Source organism: Macaca nemestrina, chromosome 1 (assembly GCF_043159975.1).
Source record: "Macaca nemestrina isolate mMacNem1 chromosome 1, mMacNem.hap1, whole genome shotgun sequence".
In the NCBI taxonomy this organism is placed as follows: Eukaryota; Metazoa; Chordata; class Mammalia; order Primates; family Cercopithecidae; genus Macaca; species Macaca nemestrina.
Genome location: NC_092125.1, coordinates 181,671,403 through 181,685,685, shown reverse-complemented (window position 1 = coordinate 181,685,685; position 14,283 = coordinate 181,671,403). Strand labels below are relative to the sequence as shown.

At 43.0% G+C, this 14,283-nt stretch overlaps 1 protein-coding gene and 1 pseudogene across 3 annotated transcripts in view; one reads left to right on the top strand and one right to left on the bottom strand.

Annotated features, from left to right (window-relative positions):
- Nucleotides 1-14,283, bottom strand: part of LOC105495047 (RAB3B, member RAS oncogene family) — a 108,013-nt gene that overhangs the window by 66,950 nt on the left and 26,780 nt on the right. For all 3 annotated transcript variants that reach the window (XM_071093036.1, XM_011764195.3, XM_011764196.2), the window contains one exon: nt 3,963-4,190. In XM_071093036.1, coding sequence (XP_070949137.1) covers nt 3,963-4,190 — 228 coding nt within the window. The remainder of the gene's footprint in view (nt 1-3,962; nt 4,191-14,283) is intronic.
- LOC139356836 (small ribosomal subunit protein eS26 pseudogene) lies at nt 7,600-7,948 on the top strand (annotated as a pseudogene).

The following is a 14,283-nucleotide window of genomic DNA, read 5'->3' as shown; positions in this document are numbered from 1 at the left end:
TAGATAGCTTTTTGAGGTATAATTGACACACAAAAAAAATACACTTATTTAATGTATACAATTTGATGAGTTTGGATCCAAAACCTGGTTTCTTTGCCTCATTTACATCTACCCTTCAAACTGAAGCCAGGAATTTTTCTAAAATGCAAATCTAACTTGTTTAAACCGTTTTATGGCTCCCAGTGCCTATGGTGGTGGTCTCCAACTTACATCCCTTTAAGTAAGAAAAATTTAGATACAGCATGCACAGTGTATGTGTATTCCTTAGATTATATATCTACATGTCTACTTCTATACACAAAAGATATTAAAATATATAAAGTTAAAATAAACAATACTTAAATGTTTAAAATCTAATGTATTCATGAACAGTCCAGAAAACTTTATTTTTGCTGCATAAAAGCACAAACACACACATAAAAACCCTTTGTTAATTTCCCTTCAGCAAAAGCAACGAGAATGACCATATCATCTATGGCCATACCACCCTGAACATGCCCGATCTCGTCTAATCTTGGAAGCTAAGAGGGGTTGGGACTGGTTAGTACTTGGATGGGAGATTGACCATGTCAGATCTAATTACATTGTCATTGATTTTACCTCCAAACGTGGCTGACAATGAACTTGTGTTGGGAGTTGGAAAAACATCAGTTCAGCCATTTTCTTTATGCTCATTTGGGTTCACTATAATCTTCTAGTATAGTCTTCAATCAGAGGTTTCTTTATAGGACTCTTTAAAAGCCATATATCCATTATGACATTTCATTTAGTTAAAACTAGATCATGTAATCAATAAATCCACTTAACCAGGCAGAAGAAAACCACAAAAGCTCACAATTGGCCGAACATAAACAAAGAAGTGAGTCAGTCCACTGTCAACCCCTTAGAAGGGCAGAATGGCTCCTCCTGTCTCAAGATTTTTTGAGTGCAGGCTATCTGACCATCTGATATGGTGATCAAACAAAGACACTTCTGACAATCCACATAGTAAATATCAGTAAAAAATATTTTATGTTCCAAGATTAAAAGTAAGCTCTAATAATTTCTTCAGTTCCCTAAGGAATCATCAAGCATGAATCCTCTGGCTGATGACAAGAACTTTCTGTTTGCCGTGGAAGATCTCTTTGAACCCCAATCTGCCGCCTATAGCCTCTCCAGCAAATTTCTCTCTCAGCACCAGCTCTGCTCTTTCACAACCTTGATCCAGTTTTACTGTATTGCTCACCACGCCCCAAATATTCTGTGCTCACATCCCCCTGTGCACGAACTGCAAGGATGATGTCAGATAACACAAGTGAAAGCACCTGGCACCTAATAGGTGCTTTTAGTAAACGCATGTTGACTTTCACCTCAAGCTAGTTAAACTAAGTGGTTCTACAAAGTTAGCCTGCCGCAAAACCACCTGGAAAACTTGTCATAGCACAGATCGTTGTCACTCACCCACCAGAGTTTCTGACTCAATAGTTCTAATGTGGGCCTGAGAAGTTGCATTTCTAACAAATTCCAAGGTGATGTTGATGCCATGGGTCTGGGAATCAGTGAACTAGACGACTCATATAGCTTCTCCTATTTCTAACGATCTCTGAATCCTCAATGCCTTTAATACAGAGCAAATGAACAATGAACTTTTATCCCTATATAATATTTGACATTATCATGAAGGGAAATATGAACTCTATAATACCTCAGATGCACAGTGTAGAGAAAAGAGCATATACTTTTGAATCAGAAGATCTTCTTGAAATCCCACTTTATAGCAGTGTCGTTGACCTAAGGTAAGTTAACTAATCTCTGAGTCTGAGTTTCTTATTCGGCAAAACAGGAGTGTATTAAAGTAGTACCTGCTTCATAGTGTTAATTGTGAGATAATATATATGGGAAATAATTAGTAAAAAGAAAAGTACTATATACAGACTGCCCCAATAAGACGTACGCATAATGTATTAATGTACATTTAACACGTAGAATAGAAAGATAATAAATAATACATGTTTTGGCTGGGTGTGGTGGCTCATGCCTGTAATCCTAGCACTTTGGGAGACCGACACGGGTGGATCACCTGAGTCAGGAGTTCAAGATCAGCCTGGCCAATATGGTGAAACCCCGTCTCTACTAAAAATACAAAAATTAGCCAGGCATGGTGGCACACGCCTATAATTGCAGCTACTCAGGGGACTGAGGCAGGAGAATCTATTGAACCTGAGAGGCGGAAGTTGCAGTGAGCCAAGATAGTGCCACTGCACTCCAGCCCAGGCTACAGAGTGAGACTCGGTCTCGAAAAAAATAAAATAAAATAATACTAATACATGTTTTGAATACTTTAAATCACAAATTTTCAAAATTTCCAATCCAAATACTAATTCATTTTTGAAAACTATATGATCTACATGTTGCTATATCATCTAAAATATGTACATAATTTATTAGTACTACTGGTAGATACTAATAATAGTAGTAGCTGTGGCAGCCATCTTCCAAGACGGTCCCCAATGATACTTTCCTCCCAATATCCACACTTTTGTGTAGTTTCCTCCCATGCTGAATCAGTAACCAATAGAATGCTGTAAGGCTAAGGCTAACTCACAAGGGACATTGCCACTTCCTGTGGCCTTTTACATCTCTCACTCTGGGAAAAGCCAGCTGCTACACAAATAAAGACACTTAAGCAGCTCTGTGAAGACACTCTAAAAGGCCAAATGGGAAAGAAGTAAGGCCTCCTGCCAACAGCTAGCACCAGACATGTGAGTGTGCAGCCTTAAGATCCTCCAGCCCCAGGCTAGGCACGGTGGCTCACGCCTTTAATCCCAGCACTTTGGGAGGCTGAGGCGGGTGGATCACGAGGTCAGGAGTTCGAGACCAGCCTGGCCAACATGGAAAAACCCCATCTCTACTAAAAATACAAAAATTAGCTGGGCATGGTGGCAGGTGCCTGTTAGTCCCAGCTACTCGGGAGGCTGGGGCAGGAGAATCGCTTGAACCCGGGAGGTGGAGGTTGCAGTGAGCCGAGATCATGTCACTGCACTCCAGCCTGGGCAACAGAGCAAGACTGTGTCTTAAAAAAAACAAAAAAAAAAGATCTTCCAGCCCCAGTCTATGTTTCAGATGATTGCAACCCAAACCAACAGCTGGCTACACCTCATGAGAGGCCCCAAGCCACTCCCAAATGCTTGATCCACAGAAACTATAACATAATGAATTATTATTGCTGTTTTGACACTACAAATTTATTTATCTATCTATCTATTTATTTATTTATTTGAGATGGAGTCTTGCTCCATTGCCCAGGCTGGAGTGCAGTGGCATGATCATGGCTCACCGCAGCCTCGACCTCCTGGGTTCAAGCAATGCTTCCACCTCAGCCCCCAAGTAACTGGGACTACAGGCGCCCACCACCATGCTCAGCTATTTGTTTTATTTTTTGTAGAGATGAGGTCTCACAATGTTGCCCAGTCCGGCACTATGAACTTATAAAGTGTTCTGTTATAGGACAGTAGATAACTGATACTGTAGCTAACATTTAGTGTGCATTTACAATGTTCCAGGAACTATGCCAAGGAACTAAGGACCCAACAGCCTTATGATGCAGATGCTATTACAATCCCCAAAGAAGAAAGGGTGCCCCAGAGAAGTTAAGCCATTCAGTCAAGTTCCATGACTAGTAAGTGGCAGAAGCAGAATTTGAACCCAAGTCTCTAACTCCAAGCCCCAGTTTCTTGGTCACTCATTTAGACAAGCCAACATAAAACCTCCTGCATAGTTAAACAGCAGAAGCAACTGAACCCCTGGAGGAGAGCAAACTTGTATAAAGCTAGCAGAGGGTAACCCAGGGGCCACACCTGAAACAGCATTAATGCCTGATGCTGCAAGCCCCAGAAGTTCCAAGCTGACCCCACCTCCCAGCCCTTATATTGTCAGGCCAGCCGCCTCTCAGGAAAATCATGCCCAAGATTCCCAGGACTCACCCAGATCTGTAGTTTCACCCGCTTCTCGTGACGGTAGACCGTCTTCACCTTGAAGTCGATGCCCACAGTGCTAACAAAGGCCGGGGTGAACGTGTCATCAGCATAGCGGAAGAGGAAGGAGGTCTTGCCAACACTGCTGTTGCCAATGATAAGCAGTTTAAACATGTAGTCAAAATTCTGGTCAGAGGCGTCTTTGACTCCAGTTTTACCATCCGTCACTGAAGCCATCTGCAAGAGAGACCTAGGGTCACTCAGGAAGAGACCTTCAGTGTCACCTTGAGTCACCAACCTTCTAATGGTCTCCCCACCATTCACGCACTCACTCCTTACTCCAGCAGCACTGAGGAAATGCACACTACTCAGAATCACTCCATCACTACACCTGCCCCAAATGTTGTCTCAGCACTGGGGTGGAACCCAGCTCCTCCCATTCATTCCTTCAGCAAATATTTACTGAGCACATTGATGTGGGGCAAGCCCTGTGCTGGTCATGGGACTTACAAATATGAGTCAGACATGGTGCCTGACCTCTAGGTGGACAAAGACTAGAATAAAAGGTGGGTCAACACAGAGTAACAAAGCAGTAGATAAGTGATAAGACAGAGGAGTCCTGGCTGAGGAAGTCCATGAGAAGCATCTTACTGAGCCTGGAGGCCCGGTGATCAAGGAAAGGCTCCTGGAGGAAGCAGCTCCTGAGCTATTTTGGAGAGGGGGAAAAAAAAAAAGCCAAGAACAGCAAACACATGCGCATCCAAGGAAAGACTCAGTATAAAGAGCTATCACTCTCTTGCTTTAAAAACTTTTATGACTCAGAAGGCTGAAGTGGGAGGATCACTTGAGCCCAGGAGTTCAACGCTGCGGGGAGCCATGATCATGCCACTGAATGCCAGCCTGGGCAACAGAGCAAGACCTCATCTCTAAAAAATAAAATAAATAAAAAATAGAAACTTTCATGGCTTTCCACAGCTCTAAAGATGAAGTCCAAACTGCTCAACTTGACAAATAACCAACTAACCAAAAAGCCAACTCTCTAAGCTTTATCTTCCTATACCCCTTCTCTTCACCAACCTGTGCTTCCTTTAGATCAAATTACACACTTTATGCCAAATAAGCCACATTATTTCTTGCCTTTGTCCCTTTATACATATATTCCTTCTGCCTAGAATTCTCTTTTCCTCCTAACAAACTCCTACCCATCCTTGGAGGTCCAGGTCAAGTGCCAGCTTCCCTGTGCATGGCAGAGGCAAGCACTCCTGCCCCTGTGCCCTCAGAACACTGTAACAGCCCTTATATCACTTCAGCACTGTTGGAATGAGCAGCTGGGCCTTAATGGACTTCATTCCTAGATGTCTGGTTTCCAGCACGAAACCTAGCACACAATAAACACTCAGGAAATGTGTGCTGAATTCATCACAGTCACTTCATCACTCTGGGGCTCAATCTCCTCATCTGAAAAATGGGGAGAACAATTTCCACCCTGCTCTTCTCACAGGGCTATCACAGGACTCAAACGAGATAACAATGGATGAAACCATTATCAACTGGTAAATTCCACACAGGTGTGAACATATGTCCTTATTATTCCAAAGCCTTCAAAGCCTAGGTCCTTTATTTGTTCACTCATTCATTCATTCATTCATTCAGCAAATATTTAATACATGCCAGACCTTTCCTGAGACCCCAGCCTTCTCAGTTCTGTCACCCTCTGCTTTCCTAGAACACCCAAATCTGAACTCCATAATTCAGCACTTGGTCACATGGTCTTATTTAAGTCTTTAATTGTCTTGGAAGCCTCAGGTACCCTGCTTCTCCACCTGAAATCTCCCCTTGTGCTCAGCACAAGGGTACCCATATGGCTGGATGAGCGGTCAGAGGAGGGTGGGAGGACAGCATTCAAGTGTGATGGTGTCTGGGTTTTCATTCTTGTTAGGAATTCCTGCTTTTTTCCCCAAGGGAAAATAAAGGGCATGAGGCTGGTGGGTATGGCTCTTTGGGTCTCTCAGGTGAGCTGTAAGGATAAGGAGCTGATTAATGTAGGTTTGAAGCTCTCTTGAAGAAAAGTTAGACAAATATGTAAGATTGTCAGCAGCCTTTTAATAAAAGTTCCTTGCATATGTCACCACTGGACTCCTGTGGTCTCTGCTCTTTCTTCCCTTTGCTCCCAGCTCTCAATCCTTATCTGAGACTCTAAGTTCCATCCCTGTATCATCTGTCCCATGACAAGACTCACTAGGCAAGTGTGGAACATGCCCAGGCCACTTGGAGACTGAGGTATAGCACTTACATGGAGGAAGAAAGTGAGGTTGGAAGGGAGGGTGCCATTGGCTGCTTAAACCATCTCACAGCCTTAACTTTTCAGCTTTTCATGGTACTAGGTGCAAAGGCTATTGCAAAAACTTGCCATGCAAAGGCATTATGCTTTTACTTTATTTTATTTTATTTTATTTTTTGAGATGGAGTCTTGCTCTTTTGCCCAGACTGAAGTGCAGTGGTGCAATCTCTGCTCACTGCAACCTCTGCCCCCTGAGTTCAAGCGATTCTCCTGCCTCAGCCTCCCAAGTAGCTGGGATTACAGGCATCCACCATCACGCCTAGTTAATTTTTGTATTTTTAATAGAGACAGGGTTTTGCCATGTTAACCAGGCTGGTTTGAACTCCTAACCTCAGGTGATCCACCTGCCTCAGCCTCCCAAAGAGCTAGGATTACAGGTGTGAGCCACAACTCCTGGCCACATTATGCTTTTTCTACATTAAAACAAAGGACGCAACCACAACAACCTCACGCCATCCTCCACTCTGCTGTTTGCCAGTCATCTCTCTTTGTTCACAAGAGAAAATTCCTACTATGAATGTATTCATTATAAAAAAGTTGAAAATTATATGAAAGTGTAAAAAAGAGAATTTAAAATTAACTGACATCTGGCCAGGCACGGTGGCTCAGGCCTGTAATCCCAGCACTTTGGGAGGCCGAGGTGGGTGAATCACGAGGTCAAGACATTGAGACCATCCTGGCTAACACAGCGAAACCTCATCTCTGGAAAAATACAAAAAATTGGCCGGGTGTGGTGGTGGGTGCCTGTTGTCTCAGCTACTTGGGAGGCTGAGGCAGGAAAATGGCATGAACATGGGAGGCAGAGCTTGTTGTGAGCTGAGATCCATGCCACTGCACTCCAGCCTGGGCAACAGAGCGAGACACCGCCCCAAAAAAAAAAAAAAAAAAATTAACTGACATCCCACCCACTCAGAAACTATGGCTTTTAACATTTTAGTGTATGTCCTTCAATATTTTTTCATACAAGAGTGCCACCTAAGGCCAGGTGCAGTGGCTCACACCTGCAATCCCAGCACTTTGGGAGCCCAAGTGGGAGGATGGCTTCAGGTCAGGAGTTCAAGACCAGCCTGGGCAACATAGGGAGACCCCATTTCTACAAAAAGTAAAAAATTAGCCAGGTGTGGAGGCACACATCTATAATCCCAGCTGCTTGGGATGCTGAGGCAGGAGTATTATTTGAGCCCAGAAATTTGAAGCTGCAGTAAGCCATGATTGTGTCACTGAACTCCCGCTTGGGCAACAGAGCAAGACTGTCTCTACCAAAAAAAAAAAAAAAACCTCCTCTCTCCAGTCCATGCCTCCAAGATGACAAAGAAAAGAAGGAACAACGGTCGTGCCAAAAAAGGCCCGCGACCACATGCAGCCTATTCACTGCATGAACTGTGCCCAATGTGTATACAAGGACAAGGCCATTAAGAAATTCGTCATTCAAAACATAGTGGAGGCCACAGCAGTCAGGGACATTTCTGAAGCAAGTGTCTTTGATGCCTGTGTGCTTCCCAAGCAGTATGTGAAGCTACATTACTGTGTGAGTTGTGCAAGTCACAGCAAAGTAGTCAGGAATCGGCCTCATGAAGCCTGCAAGGACCAAACACCCCCACCCGGATTTAGACCTGCGGGTGCTGCCCCACGGCTCCCACCAAAGCCCATGTAAGGAGCTGAGTCCTTAAAGACTGAAGATGGACTATTCTCTGGAGAAAACTAAAATGGAAATTGTATTTAAAAAACAGGCCATCTATTTTAATATTATATTTTATTTGTTAATTTAAAAGATAATACACACTTATGGAAAATAATTCAAGCATATCCAATTTGCAAGTATTACCTTTTTTACCAGCTGTAGTTTAATTCTTATTTTATTTTATTTTTTGAGACAGGGTCTCACTCTGTCGCCCAGGCTGGAGTGCAATGGCGCTATCTTGGCTTACTAGTCTTGACCTCCTGGGCTCAAGTGATCCTCTTACCTCAGCTTCCCGAGTAGCTGGGACTACAGGCATGTGCCACCATGCCCAGCTAATTTTTGTACTTTTTGTAGAGATGGGGTTTCACCATGTTGTCCAGGCTGGTCTCAAACCGGGATCAAGTGATCTGCCCTCCATGGCCTCCCAAAGTGCTAGCATTACAGGCAAGAGCCACTGCACCCAGCTGCATTATTTTCTTAATTCCTGGCATCAAAAGCAAGTAATATGAAACCTAAAGGTTTAAACTGAAAAGTAAGTCTTGCTTCCATCTTTGATTCCTGATCCAGCTCCCCTCCCCCAGAGGCATACATGTTATCAATTTATATATCCTTCAGAGATAGCCTTTGCATATATAAGCAAAGAGATCTATTTATATTTTATTTATATACAAATAACATACCATGCATTTTAGTCTATACCTTCTATGCATATTGTAATAGCTGATATCGTATGCACAGAAGGTAGAGACTAGAATATACGGTATGTTATTATTTAGCAAATCACTTAAATTTTAAAAGTACAATCATGAACCGCATAACAACGTTTCAGTCAGTGACAGACCACATGTACAATGGTGGTCCCATAAGATTATAATGGAGCTGAAAAATTCCTATTGCCTAGTGACATAGTAGCCATGGTAACATTGTAGCACAACATATTACTCACGTTTGTGTTGACACTGGTGTAAACAAACCTACTACATTGCCAGTTGTATAAAAATACAGCACATACTATTATGTGCAATACATAATACTTGATATTGATAATAAATGACTATGTTACTGGTTTCTATATTTACTTACTACACTTTTATTGTTATTTTAGAGTGTACTTTTTCTACTTAATTTTTTTTTTTAAGTTAACAGTAAAACAGCCTCAGGCAGGTCCTTCAGAAGGTATTCCAGAAGAAGACATTGCCATAAGAGATGACAGCTCCATGCCTATTATTGCCCTTGAAGACCTTCCAGTGGGACAAGATGTGGAAATGGAAGGCAGTGATATTGATGCTCCTGTACCCTGTGTAGGCCTAAGCTCATGTGTGTATTTGTGTCTTCCTTTTTAACAAAATAATTTCAAACATACATTTTAAAACTAAGGAAGAAAATAAAGAAAAGTCCAGGTTCAGTGGCTCATGCCTGTAATTCCAACACTTTGGGAGGCCAAGGTGGGAGAATCGCTCAAGCCAAGGAGTTTGAGGCTGCAGTGACCCATGATTGCACCACTGCATTCCAATCCAGGTGACACAGTGAGCCTTCATCTCGAAAAAGCCCATACAATGTGTTTGTACTTTAAGCTAAGTGTTATTATAAAAGAGTCTATGGCTGGGCATGGTGGCTCAGGCCTGTAATCCCAGACTTTGGGAGGCTGAGGCAGGCAGATCACTTGAGGTCAGGAGTTCGAGACCAGCCTAGCCAACATCGTGAAACCCCATCTCTACTAAAAATACAAAAATTAGCCGGGCGTGGTGGTGTGCGCCTGTAATCTCAGCTACTCAGGAGGCTGAGGCACAAGAATTGTTTGAACTCGAGAGGTGGAAGTTGCAGTGAGCAGAGATCCACTGTACTCCAGCCTGGGTGACAGAGCAAGACTCAATCTCAAAATAATAATAATAATAATAATAAATAAAAGAGTCTAAAAGGTTTTAAACATTTTTTAAGTTTATGAAGTTTAAAAGTTATGGTAAGCCAAAGTTAATTTATTATTGAAGAAAAATATTTTTAAATAAATTTAGTGTAGCCTAAGTGTACAGTGTTTATAAAGTCTCCTGTAGTGCATGGTAATGTCCTAGGCCTTCACATTCACTCACCACTCACTCACTGACTCCCCCAGAGCAACTGCCGACCCTGCAAGCTCCATTCATGGTAAATGTCCTATACAGGTGTACCATTTTTTATATCATACCATATTATGGCTGGGTGCAGTGGTTCACACCTGTAATCCCAGCACTTTGGGAGACTGAGGCGGGTGGATCACTTGAGGTCAGGAGATAGAGACCAGCCTGGCCAACATGATGAAACCCCATCTCTACTAAAAATACAAAAAATTAGCCAGGCATGGTGGCAGATGCCTGTAATCCCAGCTATTGGGGAGGCTGAGGTTGCAGTGAGCTGAGATTGCACCACTGCACTCCAGCTTGGGTGACAGAGCCAGACTCAGTCTCAAAAGAAAAAACAAAACACTACATTTTTACTGTACCTTTTCTATGTTTAGATGTGTTTAAATACACAAATACTTACCACTGTGTTACAATTGCCTGCTGTATTCAATACAGTAACATGCTGTACAGGTTTGTAGCCTAGGAGCTATAGGCCATCTATTCCATATAGACTATGTGTATAGTAAGCTATACCGTATACCATATAGATTTGTGTAAGTATACTCTATGATGTTCATACAACTATGAAATCACCTAATGACACATTTCTCAGAACATATCCTTGTCATTAGCAATGCATGACTGGACTTAAATAATTCCGAAAGTACTACAAATGTATGAGATTTTGAGACCAGGTGCAGTGGCTCAGCCCCCTAATCCCAGCACTTTGGGAGGCCAAGGCAGGTGGATCACTTGAGCTCAGGAGTTTGAGATCAGCCTGGCCAACATGGTGAAATCCAGTCTCTACTAAAAATACAAAAATTAGCCAGGCGTGGTGGCGCATGCCTGTAATTCCAGCTACTCAGGAGACTGAAGCACAAGAATTGCCTTGAACCCAGGAGGCGGAGGCTGCAATGAGTCAAGATCGCACAACTACACTCCAGTCTGGGTGACAGAGTAAGAAACTGTCTCAGAAACAAAAAAAAAAAAAAAAAAGTATGGGCTGGGCGCAGTGGCTCACGCCTGTAATCCCAGTACTTTGAGAGGCCAAGGCGGGCGAATCATGAGGTCAGGAGTTCGAGACCAGCGTGGCCAACATGGTGAAACCCCGTCTCTACTAAAAATACAAAAAATTAGCTGGGCATGGTGGCGGCTGCTGTAATCCCAGCTACTCTGGAGGCTGAGGCAGGAGAATCACTTGAACCTGGGAGGCAAAGGTTACAGTGAGCTGAGACCGTGCCACTGCACTTCAGCCTGGGCAATAGTGGAGATTCTCTTTAAAAAAAAAAAAAAAAAGTATGAATGAGACTTTGAAAACTCTAAAAAAAAATAATTTCAGTTGATTGCATTATATTCCATCCTATAGATGTGTCATAAGATCAATTCTTTTTTTATTTTTTTTTTTGAGAAGGAGTCTCACTCAGTCACCCTGGCTGGAGTGCAATGGTGCAATCACAGTCTTGGCTCACTGCAACCTCCACCTCCTGGGTTCAAGCGACTCTCCTGCCTCAGCCTCCCAAGTAGCTGGGACTACAGGTGCTCACCATCACACCCAGCTAATTTTTGTATTTTTAGTAGAGACAGGGTTTCACCATGTTGGCCCAGCCAGATCAATTCTTTAATATTGTCACTTTCTTTAGGAAGTTGTTTTTCTATTCTTAATTACTATAAACTACAGTGAACATTTCTTTACATAAATTTTTGTACATTTTCCTAATTATTTCCTTGAGAGAGATTCCTTGAGGTGGAATTGCTGGTCAAAGAGTCACTTTACTAAAACATAAATTTGATCTTTACCACCATTTCATATCCTTTATCTTATTTTATCCTCTAAATAAACCTGGGAAATAAAGCTGGAAAGACAGGGATGATTATTTCTATTTGATCAGGAAGGAAACTGAAAGTGAGAAATTAAAAAGATTCGCCCAAATCTCACAGCTAACGGCCAAGACTAGACTTAGTACCCTGCGGTGTTATGAAAAAGTTTAGGGCCGGGCGCGGTGGCTCAAGCCTGTAATCCCAGCACTTTGGGAGGCCGAGACGGGTGGATCACAAGGTCAGGAGATCGAGACCATCCTGGCTAACACAGTGAAACCCCGTCTCTACTAAAAAATACAAAAAACTAGCCGGGCGAGCTGGCGGGCGCCTGTGGTCCCAGCTACTCGGGAGGCTGAGGCAGGAGAATGGCGTGAACCCGGGAGGCGGAGCTTGCAGTGAGCTGAGATCAGGCCACTGCACTCCAGCCTGGGCGACAGAGCGAGACTCCGTCTCAAAAAAAAAAAAAAAAAAAAAAGAAAAAGTTTAAAATCAATGCTCTACCCCTCAGATGAATTCTTAGGTAAGTCATATTCTCTCTCTAAGCCACAGCACTTTTACCTTAAAATAGAGAAAATGCCACCTACTTCACAGAGCCTGGTACAAATAGAATGAGTAGTACTATACGTAAACAATCTGACACAGTTTCTTGGCCCATGGAGGTACTGAACATATATTATTTCACTGGCACCTTTAATTCACTCTGCAGGCAAATCTTGTTCAACTGCCCTCTCCCTGATCATGGCTCCATTATTTGGGCCTGTTTTACAATTAACTGTTTGCTCCCTCTTCTGGATTCAAGGGGGCTTTATCCATACTTACATCTGATCAACACTAGACCTATAAGAAATCCTTAGAGGGTGTTATGTCTTTCAAGAAACACATATAGAACATTTTTCAAGTGCCAGACTATCAGTGTAAATGTAAGATTATTGGTCTTCATTTTTCTGATGTAGCCCAGCTTCACACTCTTAAACTGCTAGAATTAGAAGGGACTTTGGAGTAGCAGCTTTATTGTAACAAAAAGCCTGGCTACTGGGCCCAGCTTTCCCAGTAACTCAATGTGTAAACTTGGCCAACCTACTTAAATTCTATGCCTCAGTGTCCTCATCTGACAATAATACCTACTTTCACAAGGTGCTGTGAATTTTAAATAAGAGAATTGTATGTGCTGAGAAAAATACTTGTAGCCTTGTATAGAATCAGTGAGAAATTTGTCTGCCTTTATTAGCTATGACTGCCACAGATATGAGACTAGGGAGTGATGGCAAGAGTAAAAAATTGTTTCAGTTCCTGATCTACCTCCATTTATCTTATAGGTAAAAAAAAAAAAAAAAAAAAAAATGAGGCTCTGCAAAGACAAGTGATTTGTCCAAGCTCACACAGCAAGTCAGTTGGAGGGTCATGAATGGAACTTCTGTTACCTAATGGCTTCCAGGTTTCACGGGATTAAGGAAAATGAAAACCATAACAATTTTAGAGTGAATAAAGCAGCATTCTGGCTGGGCATGGTGGCTCACGCTTGTAATCCCAACACTTTGGGAGGCCAAAGTGGGAAAATCACTTGAGGCCAGGAGTTCAAAACCAGCCTGGGAAACAGTGAGATTCCATTTCTACAATTTTTTTTTTTTTTTTTTTGGAGACAATCTTGCTCTGTTGCCCAGGCTGGAGTGCAGTGGCGTGATCTAGGCTCACTGCAAGCTCCACCTCCTGGGTTCACACCATTCTCCTGCCTCAGCCTCCTCAGTAGCTGGGACTACAGGCGTCTGCCACCACGCCCAGCTAATTTTTTGTATTTTTAGTAGAGACGGGGTTTCACCGTGTTAGCCAGGATGGTCTCAATCTCCTGACCTTGTGATCCGCCCGCCTCGGCGTCCCAAAGTGCTGGGATTACAGGCATGAGCCACCACACCCAGCCAAAAAAATTTTAAATTAGCTGGATGTGGTAGTGTGCACCTGTAGTCCTCAGTACTTGGGAGGCTGAGGCAGGAAAATCACTTGAGTTCAGGGGTTCGAGGTTACAGTGAGCTATGATTGCACCACTGTATCCCAGCCTGGGTGACAGAGTGAGACCCTATCTCTAAAAATAAAAATTAAAAAAAGAAGCATCCCCAACATCCTGAGTGTCTTGCTACCATACTGTACTTGCCATACCACACCGTCAGCATCTGCTTATGCACACGCAGCATGGCTTTCCCAGTAGGTGGTGTGAGAATGGGGAGAGGCAGAGAGCTGAGTTCAGTTGGAAGGCTCATTCAGATGGAAGACCCCAAGGGGATCTTCTTAGGAGGGGGCAGCCAGGGGCTACTCAGACATTTGGAAGACAGGCAAAAAGCATCCCAGCAGGCAGCCGCCTGAGGCAGATCTAAGCAGACAGGTCACTGCACAGTGGTGCGT